General features: G+C 40.2%; 2 protein-coding genes across 2 annotated transcripts in view; both read left to right on the top strand.

Moving 5' to 3' along the window:
* Window positions 1-5,778, top strand: part of LOC146595897 (uncharacterized) — a 22,205-nt gene extending 16,427 nt beyond the window's left edge. The window contains exons 8-11 of the mRNA XM_085304873.1: window positions 241-347; window positions 1,177-1,296; window positions 2,746-2,875; window positions 3,348-5,778. Of these exons, the coding sequence (XP_085160999.1) occupies window positions 241-347; window positions 1,177-1,296; window positions 2,746-2,875; window positions 3,348-3,403 (413 nt within the window). The 3' untranslated portion in view covers window positions 3,404-5,778. The remainder of the gene's footprint in view (window positions 1-240; window positions 348-1,176; window positions 1,297-2,745; window positions 2,876-3,347) is intronic.
* A 6,925-nt stretch (window positions 5,779-12,703) lies between these two features.
* Window positions 12,704-25,681, top strand: LAPTM4A (lysosomal protein transmembrane 4 alpha). Its single transcript, XM_085304879.1, has 7 exons — window positions 12,704-12,871; window positions 19,024-19,144; window positions 21,328-21,404; window positions 21,499-21,621; window positions 22,914-23,009; window positions 24,296-24,394; window positions 24,895-25,681. The coding sequence occupies exons 1-7, from the start codon at window positions 12,773-12,775 to the stop codon at window positions 24,967-24,969; spliced, it is 690 nt and encodes a 229-aa protein (XP_085161005.1). The 5' UTR covers window positions 12,704-12,772; the 3' UTR covers window positions 24,970-25,681.
* The last annotated feature ends 1,272 nt before the right edge of the window (window positions 25,682-26,953 follow it).

Below are 26,953 nucleotides of genomic sequence, written 5' to 3'. Positions count from 1 at the left end.
TTTTTTTTGCCTTTCTTTTAATTTTATTCCTGTCCTGAAGATTGCAGTCATTTATTGTGAATTAGCTGTCAATGTATACTTATTTACATATGTTTAAAATGCATGTGCACATACGCACACTCAAACATCCCATCAAAAAAGAGCAAGATGATCAATATTCTTTGCAGACATTATGTTACTAGTAAAAGCCTAGGAAATAATATGGATTTGAAAGTAACATTCATATGCTTATTTTAATAGATGATCCTTCAGCAATTGACCTTGACTCTGACTGGAAGGCTCCCACGGAGGAGTGGGGAAACTGGACAGGAGATGAGGAGCATCAGATGGGAGATGAGAAGGAGAAGGTGAGCAGTGGCTTTAGTGACTGTGGGAGACCTCCTCCTTTTGGAGGTCAGAGCCAGCCAGCTGGGGCATCCAGTCCAGCACTAGAGCCTGGTTCCTCCAGGAGCAGGAACTCCCCTGCTGCAGGGGCCTTTTCATATTGGCAGGCTCCCTTCCCCTGAGCCTTCTGTGAGAGCCAGAGCTGGAGGTACAGACTCAGTGGACATACAGTGAGCGTGGAGCCGAAGGAGGTGGCAGTGGAAAGTATTTCGCAGTCCCACCAGAGCTTACTTGTTTGGGGCACTTTGTTTAAGTCTGGGGCACTTTGTTTAAGTCTAACCACTTAATCGGATGGGTCAGCTGATTCTGGGAGTTTATCATCCATATGACACTGCTATCCTGACCAGTAAGCATATGGTGTTTGCCATGTTGCATAAATTAGCTTTTTCTATTGCAGCAGATTTTCTTGAATGCTTGGGTTTTAAGATGTTTAGAGTCCACAGCTAGCAGCACCCTTCACTCCATTGCAGATGTCCCCAAAGTATTTAAGTGAGAGGATTTGATGCTGGTAATACAGTCATAGTTTGAGTGGACAGGTGGAAGGACAAGGTTTGCTATTTAAACAYTCGTTAGAAACCAAGGCAAATAGTGCTCTTTGGCAGTAGTGAGAGAAGCAAGTTGAGCTTTTGCAAACAGCTGTCTTGCACCAAGGCGTGCACCTCATCCAGAGAGAGGCACAGCTTGTACAGTGTCAGCACACAGTCCTAGGGATAACCAGTTTCCTGAAAAAAGCATTTAATCAGTGAATTCACTGTCCCAGACTTTCTGTTATAAAATCTCTAATGCTTTTAGGGTTTGTCAAAAGGCAAAGAAGATGTTCATTTCTGTCTTTCTGGACACGAAAGCAAAACGCAGCGGAAGAAGAAGAAAATTGAAGTGAAGGAAGTGAAGGGTAGAGCTGGACTGATACATGTGAGTCTCATTTCCTCAGAGTAGCATTTAGTTTTCCAGGAGCAGGGGGTTGTCTTCTWTATTAAAACGATGTTACTAGAGCTGTTTTTTCCTCCTCTTCATCTTCTGGCTTCCTCTTTTCTTTTCTTTCCCCCATCCTCCCATAAAAGAAGTGTGAACACAGTGATCAGTGTTATTTTTTCAACGTGATATTCCCTAACATATCTACAGAATAGTTTGATTTTGCAGTACAGACAGAGGCAGATGGCTTTAAATGGGGGTGGAGGGGAAGCTTTCTCAGGCATAGTGAAAGGAAATGTATGCTGTGTATACTGTACCACTGGGCTATGTTTTATTTATGTTGGAAGGTCACCTAAAGACATTTTTAACAATATACGGAGGTGGTTCCTGCAAGCTAGTGAAGGTAAAACAAGACCAATTTTATACCAGTGAAAAGCTTATTGAGACAAAAATGTCATCAGATTGCAACAGAGAGAAGCTGTGGAAAAAGCTGTCAGCTCATTTGGGATTGGAAGTACAAAAAAAAAAAAAGAGTATAAAATTGGTGTTTGGACCAGTCCATTTAGCTGTGATGTACTTACAGMTCTGTGGAATGAGAAGTGGAGTGGGGGGACCAGTCTTTCAGAAATATTTTTTTTCACTTTGTCCCTATGTAAATTGCTCAGGACACTTAACAGCAGTGTAGTATCATTGATCTTTCCCTTGCAACCACTTGTGGTCTCTCCTGATCCTTGAGATAATTTTGCTCCCTGTTGCTCCATRTACAGCAATGATCCAAGGATGCTCCCAGCTTAAAGGAAGAGCTTTTACATAATTCAGTGCACACAGTCAGTGACCTTCAAATGGTCATTAGGACAGCCCATGAATCACCCAAGGGCGGCCAGGCTATTCTCTCTCTTGCCCATCCAATTAGTCACTTTAGTTGTGTATATACCTTAATGAATAAATTTAATTCCTACTGGTGCATTTATGATTGGCTAAAAGGAGTTTGTTTTGCATGTCATTGCCCACTGCTGTGCAAGCACTTCTTGAAGAGAGATATATACAAGAGTGAAATAATAAATTATGAAGCCAGATATATAAAGTTGTTCATCCAATATTTCTGTAGACTCAGGTCATTTAGCAGCTAGTTGGGGTCATCTTAGCCTTCAGTCTCACTGTACAACAACAGTACTTTCACCTCAGTGTTTTGCTAATCATCTGTCTGCTGGGGAGAATAAGGGAAAGATGGTAATGAAAGACCATTTCAGCAGTTTAATCCATTCTGAAAAGAAAAAGCAAACAGGAGGCATAGAGGACATACCAGCCTAATTCTTTTAAAATTAATTTGTCCAGCATTTTCTTTAAATACCCTAATTCCCTCCAATAATGGCATTTTCTCTCATATTTTGTACTTGCATATGCTTCGTTTAATTCACATGCTTAGTGAAGCGTATTGTTTCAATTAAGGCCCAGCAATGTTTGGAAGCAAGAGCAAAGGAAGGCCCGAGGGAGTTGATGTCTACAAATCATAGCAGTGATACAGTCTGTGCTTCTTTCAAAATATCCTTGGATGTGGCTAATAATTCACCCAATATCGGTAAGTGATGGGTTTTGCACTTTTGATGCATTTGTTTCAGAATAATGCATAATCTGGGAAATGTTCACAAATGCATTTTTTAAACAAATATAGTAAATGCTTGTCCTTTAGTCATGTATATTAGTTCTTAAGGAGGCTCTATAATATTTTTAACTTTCCGTATGACAAATATCTTTTCCTTCTCCTGTCAGAGTTAATGAGCAGAACTACTTTTACACTTAGTGGGAGTAATTTCTGCACAGCACTGTTATGAAACAGAAGGGCACTAGTAAATGTATGTGTGAGTCAGAGCCCACCAAAAGCATTCAGAGCCCTGCCAGTGACTTTGGATTAGCCTTGTAAGAAAGTGGCCAATGTAAAATATATCTGAGAATCACAAAGTGCCCTGCTTCGGACTAAAAGCAGACAGTTCCTAAGGACATGATTGTGCAGTGGAAGAGTTGTGTAATGGCCCCTGTTGTCTGTATGGTAGATGTACCTGGAAAGAAGGAGAGGAGGAAGAGGAAGAAAATGAAGAAAGAGACTTGAGGGAGCTGTGTAGCTGACAGAGTGAAAACCAAGTGGGGGCAGGCATGCTGATTAGCTGCAAGGATTCTGCTTTCGGCGATGCTGCCCTGAGCCCGAAGCAAAGAGAGGATCTAGAAGACTTCCCAGCAGGTGGAAGAGGAGAACAGGAGCAGTGAGCTAGAGAGAATGAGAGCATGTGAGTGAACGGAGAGAATGGGCACACTGTGCCCAGAAGGTGATGTCAAAACAGAATGGCTGTTAATAACAAATTGCTGCCTGTGATTAAAAAACTGTTGAGTGGATTTTGACCGGTTGCATTAAATCCTTTCAGTTTTTCACTGTCACACTGTTTGTCAATTTGTAATGTTACCTGCTGTTGTAGGAATGGTCGGAGCTCCAGAGCTGCCTGTGACTGTACTTTGATTCCAGGGAGGATCCACCAGTTGGTCTGGTCTCCTCTGGTATTTTTGCAGATGTGCTTATTGACAGGCTAATAATGTACAGAAGAAAGCATTGTTCAGCGACTAAGAGAGAATAACACATCATTTTCAAACTTCACAAATCTTTTAAATTCTTGTTGGCTGCTACAGTCAAACTTCTGCCTCATACATTGACGTATTTATGCTTTTCACCCTATGCTCAGGCTAGCTTGCTCCACAAGTGAAAATTTCTAAAGAAGGTTGTAAACCTACTTGGAAAGATGGTATAAACCTTTTTGTTTTCCTCAGTTTTTCATGGAGGGCTAAAGTTTAAAGTTTGCGTGTCCAAAGCATGTTGCATTTGCTRTACTTATAGTAGATTGAAGTAGCTTTCTGAGATCGTCTTTCTAATCTGATGTTTGGAAATTTTTATCTTTTTGTTACTTAAGTATTTTAATATAAATTACATTTGTGAATGAATTTTTTTAAATCAGTTTAGTACCTACTGAAGAGCATGTATTTTTCATTGTCAAGAGGGCTTATAGCAAGGAGGAGGGAATATATTACAATTGAATCCTGTGGTTTATAACAGCACCAGACTGACACCACTAAAAACCGAAGCCCTTTATGCCTAGAGGAGCTGCAGCATTGATGGTAAGTGCATTGGTTTCTTCAGACTGTCCTGAGAAAGTACCTCAGCTTGACGCATTTTAGAAGTGCTACCTTGAAGGAGTTAACGATTGATTTTTCAGATCTCCATCTGCATTTCACCTTGTGCTTTTGGAGATTGTGTGGGAAGATTACAATTACTGATGTATGTTAAACATATGCTCATTCATAGGGATTAGTCTGATGCTCTGAAATGCATTTCATTGTAGGACACTGAGTAACCATGGATGTTGACAGTGTTGTACTTCCACAGCAGCACTCCTGTTAGTACTGCTGAGCCAGAGGAGAGCTCTGTATTTCAGCCATCCAGTCCCTGACACTGGCTTGTTTGAGCTACCTAAAGCTCAACATCTTTACCTGATAGTCTTCATCTGTTCCATAGCTTTCAAAGGAGCTGTGTCCTTCAAATAAGCAATTAACCACAGCAATGTATATATGTATTTAAATGTCATTACTGTATGTAAAAGGACAGTTCTCTTCTGCTGTGATTTTTAGGGATGCTACCTTTACAGTGTGCCCTGAAGTTTAGCAAGGCAGGATTATTTCAGACAAACAGGTGAAGTGAGTCAAATAGATCTTAGCTGTCTGCTGTCTAGAATCTGCATGTCTTGATGTAAGAAAAATGTAGGCAATTCCTGAATGGAATGAATAGATCAAATGATTTTTTATCTGGAAAGGAACTGGTTCAAAGCAAATGCATAACAAGAAGTTACATGGCCTTGCTGGAGAAACAAGTGTAACAAGTTCAATKATACAGAAGATGGCTTAATGAGCATGTAGGCAATGAGTAAAATTCTAACTCTGAAGCCAGTGGAAAACATCCATTGACCTCATTGTGACCAGGATGTTGCCCAAGGTCTTTATTTAGCATTGACGATAACCTCTGTCATCAAAAAAAAAAAGGAGAGAGAGCGAGAGAGAGAAGAAGAGTGAAGGAGATTAAATATTTAAATATTTGTAGACTCTAGATTTCATTTATATTTCTCTCTTTGCTTGCAGGCTGTCTATATAATCTTTTTTTTTTTATTTCAACATGTTACAGTACTTCAAATGTTCATTGTTTTTATAATAAAAATCAAAACTTTTGCCCAAATCCCAGCACTCATGAGCAATTTTATTTTAATTAGTTCGTATTTGTGTGAGTAAGAGCAAGAATGTTTTGGCTAAAAACCACTTCCTTTTCAGTCTTCTGAGGAGATACTGTACATGTTTTTTAAGAGTTTTCCTTCATCTGAACCCTGTTTTTGTTAACGAAAACCTATTGATGGTCTTTTGTTGTTGGAATAAAAGAACAATTGGGACATTTAACACTTGTACATTCTCTGTGATTCTGATGACAAGAAGCAGTAAATCATATCACCCACTTTTTCTGTCAAATTCATCAGTARAACTCTTACTGACATTCATGGTATCCGCACAGGTGTATATTTTTCTGGCTACACTGTTTTATAGATGGGACGTTACCACTGTAATACAGATGGGCTCAGTACTTAATATCAGCACCTTATCTAATACTACATTTGGATGTAGACACTAGCATAGTAAAGAAGATAATCGCTACCACTAAATACATGGGCTTTCCTAAATTGTATTTCTAAATAATTGCAAAACTGTRTTTATGCTAAATTTGGTGGTGATACCCTGTTGTGTGATTCATCTGTTGTATCAATACCACTGCTGTGAGTAGCAGAAAGGGTATGTTAGATGACATTTGATTAATGTGGCTGTAGTTGTTCCTGGGGCTTTCGCAGTGCTGCTTCCAGGGATGCCCCAAGGAAGAAATTGTGCTGAAGGTCTGGTTCCTCAGTGAGAGGGCTGAGTTCAAAACAAAACAAAACAAAAAAGCACTCAGCAGCTGTTAAATTCTAATCTTTCACTTCCTAGTCCTTGGAGGCTGAGAAACCATAGCTCCATGTAACAAACGGCCTCTGCAGTTGGCCAGCACCTTTGAAAAGCAGACCTTGGACTCCTTTGTGAAATTCCCTTTCCTTTCCTCACTGCATGCTTAGCTACTTGCTGGTTTCTRTGCTTTTCAGATATCTTTCCTGCTCTTGGAATTAGTGCTCTGCCCATATCATCCATCCAATATGCTGTTTCTGGCAGCAAGAGTGTTGAATGTGCTTGATGCTCTCATCCTGGTAGGCCCTATCTGATCTTTACTAGTTGGAGGCTGGCATAAGCCCTCAGATGTGAGATTTAACATCTCTCCCACAAGCTTTAGCATTGATTGCTATATACCTGAATATTTTAATCTTTTGCATAGTTTATCTCTTAGAGGGATAGATCTAGAGTAGCCTCTCTCTGGTCATTTAGCAGCCCAGTGTAGTCTCATTGCTAGTTCATGGGCCAGATCCAACTGGCTCCTCTTGTTTTTTTTCCTGARGGATTTATCAGTTGCTGGAGTGGCACATGTAGTAACAGCCAAATGCTTTCCCTGCACTTGCAGATGGCCCAGCAGCTAGAAATCAAGCCTCTGGTGTTGCCACAGTGTGGGAGGTGAGGTGAAGTGTGGCTGTGAGAACAGCTATGGTCTGCTTAGGAGCAAGGAATTAATTGCTACAGCAGTACCTGTGAGAGTTGAACCACACTGTTTTAAGTTCCAACTCTCTCTTAAACTCAGTCCGTTCTATTTTTCTAATGATATTCTTTTCTTGTGGGAAGTCTTTTGAAGTTAGGAGATTGGCTATGTCTCTAGTGATRGAACTATATCCATAAGTGATAGCTCCTTAAGACAGTATCTCAAGAATGAAGATGTGGTTGATGCTTTAACTGATGAACTCCTGATCTATGAAGTTGGGTTTACTTACAGCTGAARCTTTGCTTCATGCTCAGACCTTGGTGAAACATTGCTAGGTTTAAGTGGGGAGACCTCAATGAGGAATTTAGCCCACTGCTCTGTAATTATCTGTTTATATAATAACAAGGTTGCACCCAGTCTACAGACCAATGGTATACGTGACACATCTGCATGGGCTGAGTATTTGGTAATGTTAATTACTTGGCAGAAAATAATTTGTTTACCATGCAAACAATAAAGACCTGCTCCATAATAGTACTGAGACTTCTCTAAGAGTAGCTGACTCCTTGTGAGGAGAGAGGGTTTTATAAGCGGTGGGCTAGAAAGGTTGGGGATAGGATGTCTTGTCTTCTGTGAAAATAGAATCAGAACAGATAGACCTACGGGTCTTTTGGAGGCAAATTGCACTTTCCAGCATGTGCCATCCTTGACATTGTGCTTTGCAGATGTTCTTATCTACAAAGGAAGGGTCCTCCCCAGCTGAAAGGAAACTGTAATCCATTGGTCCCAGAAATAAACTCATGGCAGCTTTTCAGGAAAAAGGCACTGTAACAATAACAGACGGTTGTATTGTCCCATCCAGAGACTTCTAGAAATGTGGTGAACTTGATTTTATGTCAGTCTTTGATTTCTGTATGCATGTAATATTTTCCTTTGGTAGTGGTTCTCAGTACATGTGTAAAAAGCTGTAGAGATGCATGATAAATGATTTTATCAAGCACTTCTGACTGTGTCAGCTGCCTGCCACTGTGTTCTTTCTGGGACTCTTTTCCTACATCCAAAACTGCAAACAGATTCAAACAGCCAGTGTTTAAAGAAATAACACATCTCCAGTAGGTAACTCTTCCCACTTCGTTGCGCTGGTAGCATTCTGCTCCCCAGGCTGCTGCTCACCCTGCCAAGATTAATGAAAGGCAAGTCTGGGCTCTGCGCTGGAAGGGGGAGATTGCCAGTAAGTACAAAAGATTTCCATTTTCCAGAGGGAGACAGCGCTCACTCTTAGTCATGTGAAAGTACTGAGATATCTGAACTTGCAAGTACTATTTTAGATTGAGGAAAATGTTGTACATTATTTTTAGACATTTTTATTGTTCCTCAACTATATGGAGCCTGATTAAAAGGAGCTACAGCTCTTTTAGCAGATCTTTTTGATTCTGTAAATGAATACAAGACTTTTTCTTCAGTGTTTGATAGTACAATGAATAACTCAGAAACAGTCTTGTGCTAATAAAAGTTTTACGTCATGCTGTCATATTTTAGCTGCTTTTCTAACTCTGACTTTCTGATCCATCTGTTACAAGTTAAAGGGGTTGGAACTGAGTTCAATTGACTCTTGCTGGTAAAAGATAATTCATATTCTTGCAATAATCAACTTGAACAAAAAGTACAGAAGATTGGAGCATTACATTAAGAACCCCAAAGTGGTGGCGATTAATTCAAAAAACAAAAGATAAAATCCAATAACCACAAAATTCAAGGGATACATTCTTACTACATTCTTATCTCCTTTACAAGAAACCACTGAATCTCCAGATTGTTTTCTTCTAGTAGAATCCATCTTGAAGAAAAAGGCTGGTGAAATTCCTAATGCTGACTTCAGAGTATCTAGGATTTCACTGTGTGAGTCACCAATAGGAAAGTTTCTCTCTTGACTAATTTATTTTAGGGTTTATTTTTTTCCTTCACTGATACGTGAATGCTTTGCTTTTACTCCAATACCTTTTTATCTTTTTTTTAAGGAAAAAAAAAAAAGCCAATCCATGCTTATGCTTTCAGCCCAGGTATTTTCACATCTTCTGCACCAATTCTATTGACTTTTCTAAATTCTGTTGAAGGAGTATGATGTTTCATACTGCAGTATTTATGTGAAGACATTAGTTTCTCTGTGTTTTTGAAAATCTTAGAGGTTTCTTTTTTTAATTTAAAAAATGGTTATTTGGTTGGAAAATATGTCTAAGAAGCAAAGCTACTTTTCTTCTTTTTCCTGATAAGGTCAAATAGCAGAGAAGCATAGAGTCAAGATACAAAAACAAATGATAAAAGTAGCTTGTTACTGTAATCAAGTGTCAGTGATTATTTGGGATGAAAGAGATTCTACATGTTCTTCATTTTAGCTTTTATTCCCTGGCAAAGTAGCCACTGGACAGGAGACTTGCTTGATGTTCCTGTCACTTTCACTACCCTTTGCGGTGTTGGTCAAATCACTTCATCTCACTGTGCCTCAGTTTCTCAGCCCCAAATAGGACAGTATATTCTTTATCGAGTGCTGTGAAGTATGGCCATGAAGGCTACATATGGTTATCAGCTCATTCTTTGCAGACTTCCCCTCATACACACATASAAACAAAATGCTTAAGTAGAATAGCAGCCCAGGCTTTCATAAGCAACCGGACAATAGATCAGCGCAGGCAGACAAGATGTAATGATTACAACATAAGTCCAACCCAAGACTTTTTAGCTAGGGATTGATTGAGGAATGGAATAAAAGGGAGRGAGTGTGGAATTATAAAAATCTGTTTCAAACAGTCTGAGTGCTGTATTGTTCTGACATCTTACAGGTGTTTGGTTTACTTTTTYGACAGAAGTTGAAGGAGAATGCTACCCGATACGTTCTTTAGCACAATCCCAGCTATTCTGCTGTCACACATATCTTTATATTATTTTGGAATATGATTATTCAAAAAAATGYGTTTGGTAAAAAAAATTGCCATGTACTTCTGAGAAAGAAGTTCAAACCTCCTATCTAGAGACAGATTTTGGAAAAGCTAACTAGCTTGGCTAATAAAGAACATCTTGATGTCAAACCTTCTTCCTTCCCTCCTACCTGCTGAGAAGGAAGAAGGARTTAAGTGTCATCCTAGGTAAAGGCACCTGAATTATTCTTTTGCAGCTGCTTCTGATTAGCAGGTTTAAAGTTTTTATCCTTATTGCTGCATAAGYGGACAATTTGCTCCCACAATGTCAAGATCTCTGCTATTTGGGAAGAAAAGTTTAGGACCAATCCCTTCTGTCTCTCTGAGATTTTACTCTGGCTGCCATGCCTGTAAACTGAGTTCTTCAGAATTATTAACATACTTAGCCTCAAAAAGGGAAAGTGTCTTGCCTGAGGTCATCTAGGCAGCTAGTGGCAGGGAAGAACTGAGATCTTTCATAAAACTAAAATTATTATCCTAGCCTGTCTTCCCACAGTTACAGAAACAATTGAATCACTCTCAAACTGCACTTTTATATATATATATATATACACTTTTTTTTTTTTTGGTAAAGGAGCAGAAAATTGAGAGTTTTTTGCCCACTGAATAATTCCACATCCATCTATCCTGCTGTGGAAAGCTGCTCGGTGATGCTGAATGACATTCACATTATTATTCTCAGTATCTTTGTTGTCTGCAGGGTATAACAAGCAGTGACGCTCATGGGAGTCACATCACTTCTTACTCTCAGCCTAGTGACAAAGATATGAACACTGAATTGAGACTTCTTTCATCTTGTGAAAGTAACCCTGAAGATCTGAGCCTGACATGAGAGCTGCAAGACACCAGTCAAGGTAAAGTGTCCAGCCACAGGATTTTAGTTAAAAAACTTAACCCTAATAACTCTTTCAGAGAATGGGATCTAGGTAATTCCAAGTGGATATCCTAACCCAAGCCAGAGAAGCCTGCTTTCTCATCTGTCTCATTCTGTCTWGCCCTATGGATTCCTCTTTAAACAGGGACAGACCAACAGGAGGGAGAACCTCTCCTAACCCTGCAGGAACAACCTAATCAATACAAACACGCATGCTGCAGAAATAGTTGACTTAGGCTTCCCAACATGCCGCRTGAGAAAACTGACTTACAAACTACTGGTTACAACAAAATACACATTCTTTTTCTATTTATTTATGTCCGTGCATRCATGTTGATTAAAATTAGTCATTTTTTACTGCATTAAATGAGAGTCTGTTGATAACTAAGCATCTGTGCCCAGGGCTGAGAACATTAGGAGCACTAAAAAAACACACAATAGTTTATAATAGGACCATTAGAACAGTCTTAGCAGCACTTACAACATGTTTATTCAAAAATAATATGCCCTAAGGGAAAAAAAACACCAATTATGAAACACATGGGATTTAAAATAAAAAGGTCAGTTTTAAAGCCTTAAGTAAATCATTTCAAACGACTCAGTAACACTTCATGTTTAAAAATAGACTAAGTAGTTAAAACAGTAAGATGTGCCGATTGTAGGATCTGGAATATATCAAAAGCACGGAAGAGTCACCCTCATTATCTTCGCGTTGTTCAGAGTGAAAAAACTCCTCAGAGTAATTCTGACATACGATGTCTATCTTACCGTCTACATGCACAGCAAATATTTATGTTCTACGAGCRTCTCAGATTGGCTGTATGCAGCCAAGAGGAAACGCTCGCAGCTGCACCAGGGTTTACATAAACCATCTGTGTATCTGTATCAGTGCAGCAGCGCCGGCTTGCAAAGAGCACCGGCCGTCCTCGTGCCACGGGAAGCTCGAAGGCCCTGCTGGAGACACGGACAGCAGACACTCTCCTTGCAGACGCTGGAGCAACCTCCCATCGCACACCTCTGCGAAGGGAGAACTCGGTCGCAGGTAGCGTTCCTAATTAACGCATCTCTCCAGCAGCACCCGTAGTGTTCAGGGGCCCCAGGAAGTATTATCAGTTGCCATTCGCAAACAGGGACTCCGACACACAAAAAGCGAAGCATCTCTGTGGACAGAAACACAGCTCTTCTGTTCATCCTTTTATCAGGTACCATCTCACTGCGCCACCACCTAACATGCAGCAGTAACAATTTAACCCGAGGATTTCCTGCTAAAGGACATAAAGTRAATTTAACCCCCTAGAACACTGTTTCTCAGTGGAAACTGTGGCACCTCGGTAGCACCCAAAGCCGGGTCATTTGGGGGCCTACTGAGAAGACGATTTAGTTTAAAGAAGGGCTGAGGGGTGCTGCGCAACCCAACCCTACCCTCCTCCTGCCTGGGCTGCCGCTCTGAGCCCGAACACGGGCTCCCCGCCTTGGCCCAGACCCCATGGGTGCTGCTAGGGGGARCACCAGGCGCTCTGCCCCAAGCGGGGCAGACGGCGGGCGGCGCTGGCCCCGCGGGCCGCGCCACAACAAGAGGCATCGGCCCCTAGGCGGCTGCCGGGGAGAATGCGCCGCCCCAAGATGGCGGACGGCGGCACACCTGCCGCRGGGCCGCCGGGCCTCGCCTCAGGTGGGCCGCGGCCGCCGCCGCAGGTGAGCGAGCGCGTGTGGCGCTTTGGGGGGCTGTGATTGGCCCGCGGCGCCGCCGATCGCTCGTTGCCACGGCGACGCGGGCGCCGTCCCGCAGCCACGCCCCGCGCCGCCGCTGTCGGCCGCTGATTGGTCAGAGCGGCGGTGACGCGGTCCCGGGGGTTTTACGGCACTCAGCTGTAGGGGGAAGTGGCTGCAGACGGCGAGCGGCTGGCCGGGAGGAGGGAGGCTGGCGGCGTTGTGACCATGACGTTCAAGCGGAGTCGGGACCGGTTCTACAGTACCCGTTGCTGTGGCTGCTGCCATGTGCGGACCGGCACCATTATCCTGGGCACCTGGTACATGGTGAGAGACTCGCGTGGGGGGCAGCAAACGRGGCTGAGGGGGCGGTGTTTTCGGTGGTGCGCAGCGCGCATGCGTGGGAATTCGGCCGTTGCCCGGTCTTCCGCCTCGGCCCTTCTGCGTCGCCCTCCTCCTTCGGGGGTCAGCCGCCGTCCTGCTCTCCGCCGTAACCGTCCTGTGTGGTTGGCTCGGCGCTNGCAAACGAGGCTGAGGGGGCGGTGTTTTCGGTGGGGGGCGCCGGGGGAGTGGGGGGTCTCGGTGGGCGCCGGGGGTTCCGCCTCGGCCCTTCTGCGTCGCCCTCCTCCTTCGGGGGTCAGCCGCCGTCCTGCTCTCCGCCGTAACCGTCCTGTGTGGTTGGCTCGGCGCTGCCTCGGACGTGGGAAGCTGCACGAGTTTCACGAAGTCTGGCACGGCTTAGKCCCCTTTTCCTTCCTGGGGGGTCCTTTGGGCTCGTTAAACCGCAGTTGTGCCCGTGAGGGGGTGACCTTTTTTGCTGTGGTTAGAGAAATAAAACGAAGCTAGAGTTTTGTTTTGTGATATGTTTTTCTGAGGGATTCTTGTTGCTATCTCTGTTCATTTGGCTCCCCCCCCCCTTTAATTAGATTGAAAGGATCAAATCTTCCTTCCTTTATATGCATCAAACGGTATTGAGTGAATCTCTTGGAAGAGAAGAGCTATACTAGCATTTGAGGAGGCTGGYGTTTAGGGTAAACTGAGAATAAAATGACTAGATATGATTCCCTTTAGTATGTAACATTTGAGGGGAAAGTTAGGATCTCAAAAGCAATGCTAGCACCTTCTCTTGAACAGCTTTGTAGAAAGGGAAGTTTTCTGTCATTCTGTATGTTCTCTGAGCACAGAGTTGGTGATGAACTACAGAAACTTCTTACTAGAGGAAAATGTCTTTTATTTCCTGACCCTTGGATGCTTTTTCTACAGGGGTTGTGATGGTGAAGCTCTAACCTTTTTTTTTTYWAAAAAAAAAAAAAAAAAAAGAAGTCTTTGAACTACAGTGAAATAGAAATGTGAAAACGAGTACGAAAAACCTAATATCAAACTCTGGAGTAACTAAGTTCCACTGTATTCAAAGCGCTTCTTTCCTTCCCCTTACTTCCAATGGACAGTGGAAATGTGAGGATAGTTAATGAGCTGTATTACAGTATTACAACTTTTCTAGTCTCCTACAGCTGTGACCAAAATCTTACCCTTTGGGGAAGGGTAAAGAAGAGAACAGAATGAAGAATTAATTTTTCACCTCCTGATGTGAAGTGCTTGTAGAAGCTGCTTTATAGGAGTGGAAATGTATGGAGACTTAAGTATAGAGAACTTACAGTCTCTCTTCAGTAAGTACTAAAAGATTTCCCCCCCCCCCAGCCTCTCAGTTGTTCCATTTACAGACAATGTACGGGCAAAGGACAAAATAGCAGGAGAAGGGAATAGAAGATGAGGTTAGGTGTAGAGTGAGATGAGTGAAACAGAAAATTTGATGAGGGATATTTCTTTTTCAGATGAAGGGTTGGATAATGTCTTGTTGATTTCTCATATTTTGTATGAACTAATATTAAAACTTAAAGTCTATTAGAGTGCTGGGTTTTTTGGTTTAGTTCCCCCCCCCCCCCGGCCGCAGCACCTCGAAACTTGTGGAAGTTCTATCCTGTGTTCATAATGCGAGTTCAACAATATACTTCCAGTACTTCAGTTAAAAGTATAAATCCTCAACACTAAGGAGGCATTCATCCTTGTTATGAAATGGTTGCACCTTATTGCCTTCTACACTTTCATTTCCTGATAGCAAGACTATATAGAAACAGAGGAACTTAAGTGGAGGGAGGAAGGTATGTTCATTGGCCACAGATCCTGCAGCCCTTCTGTTTTCTTCCTGACTTCCTGTGCTTCCCTTCCTTTTTGACTAGGAATGCAGTGTCTTTTCTGCCTTCTTGAATCTGAACTGCTTATGGATGGTGAAAAGTACACCTGTGACTTGAGACATCACTGCTTCAGAGCATGGAGTGGTGATTGAGACAAAGTGTTCCTTTAATCTCTTGTGTAACTGCAGCAGATTCAGTGACTGTGGGCTAGAGGACTGGAGGGAAAAATGTAGATTTTCAGTAGCTGGTTGCACACAAAGTGCTTTGTAGCTGTGTTTTGCTATAAAGTGCACCAGGCACTTTATATTAAACTGTACCTTGAAAATGTTGTATCGAGTTCTTTCCAGATGCCAGCTGGAAAAATGTGATAATTGTCTGAAAGCTGTTAACTTCTTTTTTTTTTTTTAACTGAAATAAGACTTTTCATTTCATAAGACCCTAGGAGATCTTGCTGTGTCTAATGGTTTATATAAGAATTTAGCTACAATTCCAGCATTTTGAAAGTTAACTATGACTCGAACGGTGCAAATGAAACTAATCTTACTACTGACTAACATACCAAAGTCATTCAATATTTTAGAAAATGTTAGGTTGCTTAGGCATGTTCCTGATTAATGAATCATCTATGTATATCTTAATTTTAGTCTATCTGACACTAACTTGTAAGACTATTAAATAGATTTTTTCTTTTTTTTTTTTTTTAGAAGTACTTATTTTTGTAAGTTACAGCAAAATAACCTTTTTGAGGGAGAGGGAGGCTTTTGGCAGGGGAGAATACTTGGTTCAACAATAGTTTTGTGTTAGTGAAAAAATCTTGGTCAGCTTGTGTTTGCTGGATACTTTGTGTTCTCATGCTGTTTAGTCCTGAAGGAATTTGATACCAAACATAAAATGGAGTCTTGTAGCAATCTATTCCAGATGTCTTAGTAAGATAAGAGACTTGGCTATTTAATACGCGTGTTATTTCTGTGTAACTGTTTCTTTAGGCATCTTTCTATTCTTATTTGTATACTATTAGATCTTGCATCAAACTAACCTATCTCATTAAAACAGTGTTATATATCACTGTCCTTATTATGTATGCCTGTGACTCTAGAGAGCAAGAATATTACTTTCTAAAATGCCTGATGTTGGTGTTCTGTGATCCAACTGCCATGGGAAACAGTTGTCCTGCCTCACATAAGCATACTTCAGTCCATATTCCACCACTGCTTCTGATATATTGATAAATTATCTTTGCAATTTTTTTTGAAAAAATTCCTAGAGGACTTGTGCTTGAGTTCCAGAACTAGCGTAGTTTGCTTTACCCTGTAACATCCACTGCTGTACTGTGTAGGAAGTTTTTTTTTAAAAAAATCRTTGCTTCATAATTGCAAACATGTGTCTTTGAAGCTCCTTTCTTCTTGTAAACCTTCTTATTAGGTACAGTGCTTTCCAGAAACCGGAAACATGAACACTGCATTTGCAGAATGAGATCAGAGTTCAATAAACAGTCTARAAGTAATAGCATTGTTTTGGAGGGAGTGGTTGTTTCATTCTGGCAACAAACTTCAGTGATGCAGTCAAAATGATGCAATTGCTACTGGATTGCAGAAGGGTCAGGATGATCTCCACAGACTYTCAGTTCCCTGAGACTAGCTGAGTAAAACTTTCAGAAGTAAAGAAGTCTTAACTAGTTTGTTTTTTTTTCTGCTAATCTTGCCAATAGTAGAAGCTTTAAAATGCTCATCTACTTGAACTGTTCTCTCAATATCTCATCAAAAAGCACTTTTTTAATAAATATGTTTAAAGAAAAATATTACAATAGTAAGAGGAAGATGAAAGTGTAGTAGTACATGACAACTTCCCTCCTCTGACCTGTTCATGAAAGACTTCATTTTCAGGCTTCTACAGATGCAAAGCACTTGATYGGGTATTAAATGCATATTGTGGAGATAACAAGTCATCAATCCAGAAGTTAATGCTTGTTGTCCTGTGCGGTGTTTGGAGCTCTGATCATCCAGAGAAGTAATGTGTGTGTTACTAGTTCATAATTGCTGACTTTTAACTTTAATACCATCTGTTAAATTTGGGGGGAGAAGGTAAAGAGGAATATGTTTTCTCCAAATCTGTTTGAGTTCARGTATGTCCGTTTCAAGTGCAAAATACACTTGTTCAATTACTCTATGTAATACTTACAGTGAAACTCAATTGAGCTTTTTAATCCTGATTGAAACACCTTTTAATTAAAAACTTGAACATGCTTTTTTGACTTATTTGGGAAGACTAGGATGGGGACTGCTGGCACTTCTGAAATGTTACCTATACTATCTACTGTGTAATGACTATTCAAGACTTTTTAGGATGCAGGTTTTCTAATATCTTCAGACTTCTCTGATTCCTTTTCTGTATAGGCCTCTTGTGAAAATGTTCTGTTCGTAATGAGAATACTCTGCTAAGCTTGGAAGATAGATACTTTGTAATGCAAGCATACTCTTGCTCTTCCATTTGCTTATACTATGGAGCTGACAGGAGGAGGAGGGGAAAAAATTGCACAAGTGTAATCTTGCTGTTACCATGCTTCTATGAAAGAGTTGTAAGTTTGTTTGTTTGTTTGTTTTTGTTTTGCTTACAATGGCTCCTGATCTGGGCGTTTTGATAAATCTTAATTGAAATTCGTATGTTGAACATTATGAATTGTTCAGTGCTATAGTATAATTCATAAATTAGCAACAATGCAGCACTGGAAACCATGGAGTGTTAATTGGCTTTTTGATTTCGAGTTGGAATCGGTGAAACAAGTAAGTGTTACATTCGTGACTTTAATGGTTTTTGACACTTTCATTTCCTGTTTCCCTTTTACCATATTTCAGGTTAGGGAAATGAAGCTCTAGTAATTAGAATAGTGTTCAGTAACTTGTGAAATGGTAAGCTGAATTTCTAATAAGTTAATCTAAAACATGATGGTGTGATAACATGTCTACAATAGTATCAACTTTGATTTCTGCAGAAAGAACACTTAACCTTGCTTATGCTTTCAGTAATCTCCACCGGCTCTCAGAAACCTAAAAACAAATCTTAAAATCGTACTGGTAAAAGAAGAAACATTTGGTAGAAATTCTTAAGTTAGCAACTGCAAACTGGCGTCATCCTCTTCTGAGGAGATAGTGTTTCTGCAGTGAGGCAGGGAAATGCACTCGGCAGTGGGAAGATGAGGCTGACTKGGGAGCTCTGCACTGGTCGCTTGCCCGCTGCCATCGCCTACCATAAAGCCACTTGCGTGCGTGCTCAACCTGAATAACATTGTGAAGGCCTTCTGCTATTCTGCATAGTCTTGTCCTATCTCTCCAGATACTAATATCAAACTGTACTCCTGTGAATCTTGAATTGGCTATAAATGCTATGAATGCAATTTCTTATTGGAAGCATTTCTGATATGTACCAGAATGGGGAAACAGTCATTTTTTTAACAGCAGTGTATAAGTAAGGAAAATGACTGGTAAGCATATAGCCAATGYTTAATGCCTAGATTTTTGAAATTGAGTCTTCCTGAGTAAGAATTCTTTCTTTCGTTTGACTAGTGTTTAATAAACACTTGTGGATTTAATCAATGATCTTGGAAGGGAAGTGATCCAGTACCCTTCTCCCCCACCTCCTTAAAACTATAACATCGGGTCAACTGGAAAGTAAGCTATATCTGAGGATTGGAGCTGCAAGCATAAGTTGTCCCTTATCCTCTATGCTTTCTGTGTATCTGCTGTTACTGATTGACACYCACCACTGTTTGCAAGAGTAGAGTACAGTATACTGTTAGTGCATAGTGTTAGAGTTAACTCTGCCTTCCAGCTGTAGGAAGCAGAAACTTTACAAATGTGTCTCATTGTGTCTGTTATTGTACCTTTTTTTTTTCTTCCCAGTCTATTTTAACTATTTCCTGTTCAAGTCTGTGCATTCAATACACTGCAAATGAAGAGGATGGATGAGGCTTGCAGGGATTCAAATGACAAAACTAAATGGATAGAACGTTACTTAGTTGTGTTTCATTAAAACTAGCAAGTGTCCAGTACTGTGTTTTGGGTTTGTGTGGGGGTTTTCTGGGTTTTCCTATGTGTTTAAAAAAAATAAAATAAAAAAAAATAAATAAATTTAAAGCTGATTTAGTTAATTTTAAGCTATTCTGGTTTTTTTTTGACCTCCTAAAGGTAGAGCGAAGAGCTTGTTTCTAACTCAAAAGATATATTAGTGTGTCCTTAAGATTTAGGTGTTGTACTGTAAATAACTTCTAGGTAACTAACTGATCTTTCTCAGGTGGTGAACTTGCTGATGGGCATCTTGCTGACTGTAGAAGTAACTCATCCAAACATAATGCCAACTGTTGATATCCAGTATGAAGTCATTGGAAATTACTATGCTTCTGAGCGAATGGCTGGTAGGTGTATAAGTATTTGCTGTTCAATTAGAAAATAAAGTATAAAGCATGTAAAAAGATTTTAAATAAGATTGTCTTTTTGTTTTCTGAATGCTTTTTGAAATATTCTGGGATTAAGTTCCACTAACTTGAAAGGAGAAAAAGACATTCGTGGTGTATTATTTTTACTTCATATTACTTCCAAATACTCTTGAATGATATGATTGCTAAAGACTTCTTAACCTTTTAGTGTTTTGAGTCCTGAAGTACAGATGTAACATCTCTARTTTTCTCCATAAAACTCTACCATCCTTACTATGACAGCAAAACAGAAAAGACAAAAAAATCAGTATTTAACAAGTTTTGAAATTTCTAGTGCTACTCTTAGCTTTAATAAAAGACCTGAAGAGCTATTGTGTTTGAATCTGAACAAAGAAAAAGGTCATCTTTTGAGGAAAAGCAGAAGAAACTTCCAGGTCAAGCATTTAATTAAAACTGAAGTACTTCTTGCTCTTAAACCTCAGCATAGAGGAGAAACAACAACAGAACAAATCATTATGTGCAAAATTAAAACTATTCTTTGGTTTATCACTATAGATGATACTTCACACATCATACTACAATTAAACTTAGTCATTACAAAGACTAATCTAGTATTTTAAGACCATAATTGTATGCTTGCTTTTTTGCTTTTAAAAGTGCAGGAATAGCTGAATGGCTTTTCTGATGTGTCTTGTCTCAGGGCATTGCATTATATTAAAAGTGCAGTTTGTGGAGGAGAGAGAGAATATAGGGATAACTGGGCTACATAGTCACTTGGATGTTTCTCAAGACTTACGGTCTGTACTCTTTCAGGGAGAAAATGGAGATAGTGCTGTACTATCATCACAAACTTGGATTTTGAGAGTACTAGTTCACAGTCTGTTAATTATTCAGGGCCTGACTCGAGTGGTACTGCCACTTCTGAACTGTAACAGCAACTCGTAGGAGTAAAGCAATCCAAGTGGGAGCAAAGATCAAATACTTAATAAAGCCAAGATACTAAGCAAAATGACAACTGATAYCTGTAAAAATGTTGTGTGTTTTGAAACAAATGTTGGTGCACGCTGAAGGTGTTGTCTCTGCTCTTCAGCCTAAAATGGCTAGTGCTTGTGTTTTGACTCAGTAAAATTCTTGTTCTGCATGTTGGGATGTAAGCTGAAGGATTTTGTGTGTGGGAAGGGACATTATCCACATGCAGAATCAAAATTCTGTTGTGTGGGGGTTTTCTTCTTCTGTGGACTTGCTATTGATATAACTGTTGCTAAGTACTAAGAGCACTTGCTTATCAACACAGTGCTCTTCAGATACAGGAAGGCYGCCTCCTTGATGCCATCTATGTATGTGGATGTTGTTATCCTGTACTGAATTGTGTACATCAGTGCTTCTATAATAGATCTTTTCAATTCATTTGCAGATTAGAAAGTTAATATTCTCGGTTGTTGTTCTCTTTCAAGCTTGGGAACCACAAGTTTGGTTTCAGACTCTCTTAAAACATGAACTACAACACTTAAACTGTTAAAAACTGGAAAAGAAACCAGTTTAAAAGTATATGCTGTGGTTGCTGTAGGAAAGTGAGTGTAATCTAACCTCTGGAAAGCAGCTGTGCTTCTGTCATTAGTAACTATGATGCAAAAGGAGAACTTATCTTTCATTTTCCATGAGTGTCCTGAATTTGACTGTTTGGTTTCTGATTCTTCTGTTTTCCTTGATGTTACTTTAAGGAAGAGTGCAGCTCCCACTCCCAATGACTGCATTATATAAGCAAACCATTTGATAGTATAGAGGTTGATGTTGTAGTAACCTTACTTAAAACTCCATCTAGTTGTGGAGTTAATTACCCACACAGCTTGAGCACTGACATATTATGAGTAAGCATCATTATGCTGCATTATTATCAAACTTTGTCAGGTCTCTGATTGGTGTGGCTGATCTTAATTCAGCCTTTTTGATTAAGGCAAACATCTTTTTTCCAAATGCCTGCTGGTTTTCCTTGACTAGATCTTGATTAGTAGAGGTCTGAGTTACTCAGGTCAGCTGCTGCCAGTTTGCACAAATGAAACAGTTGGGTTAGAACAGCTCATAGTAACAGCTTGTGTACTTGTTAACTGCAATATGATAACTATAGGAAAGGACTGATACTTATTTTTTTTTTTTTAATTCAGAAAATGCCTGTGTTCTATTTGCAATCTCTCTCCTCATGTTCACAATCAGTGCAATGATGGTGTATGGTGCAATTGCTGTAAGTATATTTATAGTCAATTGTTTTAAGGTTGCTACTTGAATTTAGGATTAAATACCCTACAGGCTTGCTTTTTGTTTATTTTTTCCTTTAGCATCGTGTGGGCTGGCTGATCCCATTCTTCTGTTACCAGCTCTTTGACTTTGTGCTCAGTTGTCTGGTTGCCATCAGTTCTCTTACATATTTGCCCAGAATCAAGGATTACCTGGATCAGTTGGTAAGTCTTTTTTCAGCTCATATTAGCGTTTAACACTTGAAGTAAAACTTTGGTTTTATAACTGACTGACCTGTATTTACCTTCCGGTGCTTAAGGAAGAGGAGTTKGGACTGCAGCAGGAACTGTAAAGGAAGGCTGCTAGGGTGATTATGAGAATTGAGAACTTACCAGAGGTGGAAGGGCTGAAGGTATCAATTGTTCCCTAAATGTAAAGCCAAGGAGAGAAAAGAAATGTTTACTGAGGGAGATAGTGGTTTAAACTATCCATGCTACGTATAGGCGAGAAACAAAGATGACCTGAACTGAGCGGTTCAGTTCTTTGGCAGGTTTGCTACTGTAGGTTAAAGTGCGTGGGGCTTTTTTTTGTGTGTGTTTTTAATACATCTATATATAGATACATAAATAAAATATACTACTTTACCTATACTCTACTATCTATTTATATATAAAGATTTATGAGGTGGGGTCTACAACATCATGGGATAGAATATGATGCTCTGAGGGTTCCTTTTTGCGCTGAATGTGACTCTTCTGATTTTGCAACACTGTCTTTTTCAAAAGWCTGTAATGGAGTTCTCATTAATGCTGCCTGTGACTTAACTGCAAAAGGACTCCATGGCCCTCAATTGGATTGGATCACAAGCTCTTTCTGGGTGGTGTTTAGATGYGTCCAAGTGGATGCTTTAAAAATTCCTTTGAAAATGGAGATAAATTTTGGGCTGGTGTTGGAGAGAGTCCCTGTTATTGCACTTAGGGGGAAGAGTTCAGACTTCGCAGAAACACTTAAGTGTTTTGGTATCTCTTCCTTTGAAGCTTGGGGATAACTTTCCCACTGAATGTACAGGTGTAACTGGTTGGTCTGACTGGAGGTAGTCAGTACTGACTCATTGAAGAGCTGTCAGATAGAGGACCATTCATACAAATGTCATACTCTTCCTCTGTGGGACCGAGGGTCTGCAGCCGTTTACAAAGAAGGCTCGTGGAGGTCTCTGTTAGCATGAGACAGAGGAAATRGCTCGGCATGTGGAAGGTCGCAAGGCTTCTTTACTGGTAGTGCTTTTCTGTAGTAATCCGCCCTTGCGAGGGCAGGGGCAGGATAAATATTATACCTTGTGGGGGGATAAAGATGGAGCAAGTGAGAAACTGACCTTTTCATAGTTTTTGTTTGAGCAGTTTGTATGACAGCTTGCTTCATGTGGTGCTAAGGTTGGGTGTCTTCCTGTTGCATTTGTGGAAGTGTGATGATCATGCTTGTCTCCTCCCTTTCTCTTCCCTCCCTTTTTCTTAAACAGCCAGATTTTCCTTACAAAGATGATCTCCTTGCCCTGGACTCTAGCTGTCTCTTGTTTATTGTTCTGGTGTCGTTCGCTTTATTTATCATTTTGAAGGTGAGTTACAATTCAAGCATGTGCTTGTTTTATGAGTTATGTGAAGTGCTATCAGTATGTGGAAATTTGCTGAGTTAAGAACTACTTTGATAGAATCGTTACGATGTTCTGTTACATTATGATTTCAGTCTTTGAAAACACCAGTACATAAAACTACTTCTATACTGTGTTCAGTGGGGCGTGTTTATGTAGTTCTAGCTTTTGAGTAGGCAGTAGACAGGCACAAAGTCTGGAAGTAGTCTTTTCCATGTATTGAGACAAACTTAGTATATAATGAAATTAAGCTTGTTATGAAGTAACATTGAATTAGTGCATACAAGCTTTCTAAATGAAATTTTAAATCTCATACTATACCTACCAAACCAGGGGATGTATTTTGGAAGGAAAAAAATGCATAGGTTAGTGCATCTTCTTTCCTGCAGGTGGGTCATACGACTAGTTGCTTCTGTTTTGAAGGAAATAAATACAGAGATATTCATCTGACTTACAAAACTCTTATGTAGGCAAAAGTATTAGTTAGAAAAATGAGTTCGTAATATAGCTATGACTACTTTTAATTGCATTCAACTTGAATTTWAAAAAACAAAATTGCAGAGGAATTCTTGTTTTCTATACTTTCTCCAAGCAGAATTTCTACTTGGTGGCATAAAGTACAAAGCTAATGTAGAAAATATTTCTTGCATTGATTTTTTGAAATTCAGTACCTTGTGTATAGGCAYGTACTAATTTACCGGGGGAAAATACAGGAAAAAATGTTATGCAGGTTAATAGAAACATAAACCTCATTAGAGCATGACAGTGTGTGATTCCACAGCAGTTWATGCTGAATTGAAGTTCAGGCTGGTTTACTGTATCCTCTTCTCCTTTTTGTCTCTAACTTTCTGTTCTTTCCCTTCTTTGCGCTAGCAATTGGATGAATACTAATGATAATTCAAAGACGAGCAGGAACTTGCTGTTGGTCTGTATTMCTTGTAGTGGCAGCTTGGACAAGGATTCACAGAAACATAAGTCAGGGAATAATTTGAGGCAAATAGATTAGCTGAATTGATCAGCAAATTCTCTTACTAAAAAGCACATAGTTCATCCTGTCTGAATCACTTCAATAGCAAGACTAAATGGAGATAATGTATGTGTGTGCGGAAATCTGTTAATTAGGATCCATCCCTCAGAAGTATTGATTTAGCTTGTTTTTATTGTTTCTTTTTTTTCTATGACTGTAACCTAGCATTTTATTTCTGCATAAGCTAATGGATAGGACATATTTAAAACACAAATGTCTCTTTCAGGCATATCTAATTAACTGTGTATGGAACTGCTATAAATATATCAGCAACAGAAATTTGCCGGAGATAGCAGTGTACCCTGCTTTTGAAGCTCCTCCACAGGTAAAATCTTTTTTTTCTCTTTTTTTTTTTTTTAATATAGGTGAAAGGAGCCACAATTGTTTAATTTTTGAAGCATAAGAACAGCGTCCATAGTTTGCAAGTCTTGTCCAGCTTTCTAAATAGAAAGATTTCAAAAGTTGAAATGGCTAATGTTAAGATGGATTGCTTCTGAGCTGTGCATGTAAAAGAGGAGTCTTAGAGAAAAATCTTTTTTTTTTTTCTTCCCCGTAGCAGAGGGAAGCTTTCTAACTGTACTTGCCAAAACCGTCCTTGCTGCTTGCAAAACCAAGAGGCAGTGAGATGGAACTAATGACTTGAACTTAAATTCAACAGAATAATAAATTACTTCTGCACCCTCTTTTGCTTCCTTCTCACTGGCTTAGTGGAAATATCAGTGAGGTCTTCTAAAAACTTGCCTACAGGAGAATTAAGTTCTTGATGCGGTATAACTTTTTTTTTTCCCTAAACCTGCATTAATCTTGTTAATGTCTTCTCTTTAGTATGTTCTGCCAACCTATGAAATGGCAGTGAAGATGCCTGAGAAAGAACCTCCACCTCCTTACATACCTGCCTGAAGAAACCTTTATGTTAATTAACATCTGTACCAGCTTCTTGGGAGTTTTGTCTTTTAATCTTGCAAAACTGCTTAAGTAATAGAAATATTCAGGGCTTTAGGAGCAAACTGTTCTGTTTAAATGTTTGATATAAACTTATTAAGCAAAACACATCTGGGAATGATTTTCTGTTTGCTTTAGTTTTTGTTCTCCTTAACGCTCTTAAAACATTTTATTGCCTTAGGGCCTTACGATGCAAGAACTTATGCATGTGACTAACTTTTGGCTTTTAATAATAACAGTCAAGCCGGTCCATGGCAAAAGTTAGCTACGAACATAAGTGTCTGCAGGATCGTGCCCTTAATTTATATTAATTTTTTTGTAAAGTAGTTCATAAAGACAATCTGATCGTGCAGCAAAATGAGTTTGCCTTTATCCACTCCTTGGAGGGGGAGGGGGTTTGAATGTGGTATATACATGATTGTTTTTTTTTTTTAACTTTGCACTTTTCTCATATGTTATCTTACCTTATTGTGGACTTTTTTTGTTATCATATGTCTTGAAACATAGTATTTTACAGGAAGAAGCGAGTTTGGCCCAGAGTTGTATTACAATGTGCTGCAAATGCAAGAAAAATGTAGAAATGTGGAAGATGGTTGCATGCCTTTAATCTTATATGTATTTTCTTCTTTGTGATAAATGATACTTAAATAAATCTTTTACAAAATGTTTACCAGTAGTCTTGGCTGATTTGCCTTTCTTTTTCAGTGATGTTCCATGAGCATCCAGTTTAATGAACTGTACCTTTTTTACATGGCTTTTAATGGCTGATCTGTGACTTCCAACAAAAGCCCTTGCATGGGTGTGGAGCATGGATAATTTTAATGTATAAGCTTTACTGCGGCCTTTGCTGCAGTTCAAGTATTTGGTTGAATTCTGGTTGCCAGTTATGCATGCCCTGGAAAAACAGAGCTTCCAGCCCCGTGGGCAGTTTTGATGTCTGACAATCTCAGAAGTTGGGAGAAACCCAKAAGGACTACAAGATTATGCTGGAAAATGTGTCTACAGTTCATATATGTCATAATTTCAGTAATGCCCCCCTTTTTTGGAGGGGTGGAGTTGTCTTTACATTCTTCCTCCTCTGTAATAGATACTTTRATGTTCTGGTAATTTTTGTGAAGAGTAGGCAACTTCTAATCAGGTGTTAATTTTAAGCCAGAAATCTGGTAATTCATTAGCAAGTTTAATTGAAATAGGTGGGATTTGAGCAGGGCATCTCAAACAACAGCCACCCACCTGTTAAGAGCTCCCAAAATATGAGGGGGTGAGCAGATGGGTGYGCCAAATACTGCGGTCACAAGCACTGCTTGGAGCTTTTGTGTCTGCACTGTTGCTCAAACAGCTGCGGCCCCTCCTGGGAGCTGAAAACCGTTCACCCCGTGGGCCCTCGTGTGGGGTTCCTCCATGTGAACGTGTTCGTGCTTCAGTTCTAGGCTTTGCAAATATAACAATTATTGCCTCTTTTAACGTGCAGTCAGGACTGTACTTGCAGTGAACGACGAAATAGAGCCTGGCAGGCTCTATTATCTCTAGGTGGGTGTTTTGCTTCTGCTCTCAATTCGTGCTTCCTGCTCCCACCAAAGGGGAAGGGAGAAGAGATGCTGCAGCGGTGCAGTGTGCACCSGGCTGGTCCAGCCGAGGCRTATGCAGAAAGGTTGCACTGAACKGTGCTGAGCTTCATAGCGGATTTGTGTTCCCAGCCATGTTTCCAGTTCAGTCTTACTGGAGCTTCCTCTGGGAACTGGTAGGATTTACAGTGCCAGGAACCAGACCAGTAAAGTAACTTCGGCTGGACTTGGACGCAGCAGAAAGACTGAGTGAGCTCCATCGTGCCGTGAGCTCCTGTCAGTTCTGCCCCGGGGACTGAGCCGGGCGCTTGACTGGGAGCCAGCGAGTCCCCGCGGCTGCGCCCGCGGCAGTGGCCCGAGCGCGGCCGCCCGCGCCG

Source organism: Rhea americana, unplaced genomic scaffold (genome assembly GCF_003343005.1).
Source record: "Rhea americana isolate MKP2758 unplaced genomic scaffold, rheAme1 scaffold_211, whole genome shotgun sequence".
NCBI lineage: Eukaryota > Metazoa > Chordata > Aves > Rheiformes > Rheidae > Rhea > Rhea americana.
Note: the sequence above shows the minus strand (reverse complement) of the source record. Positions and strands in the feature narration are given on the sequence as shown.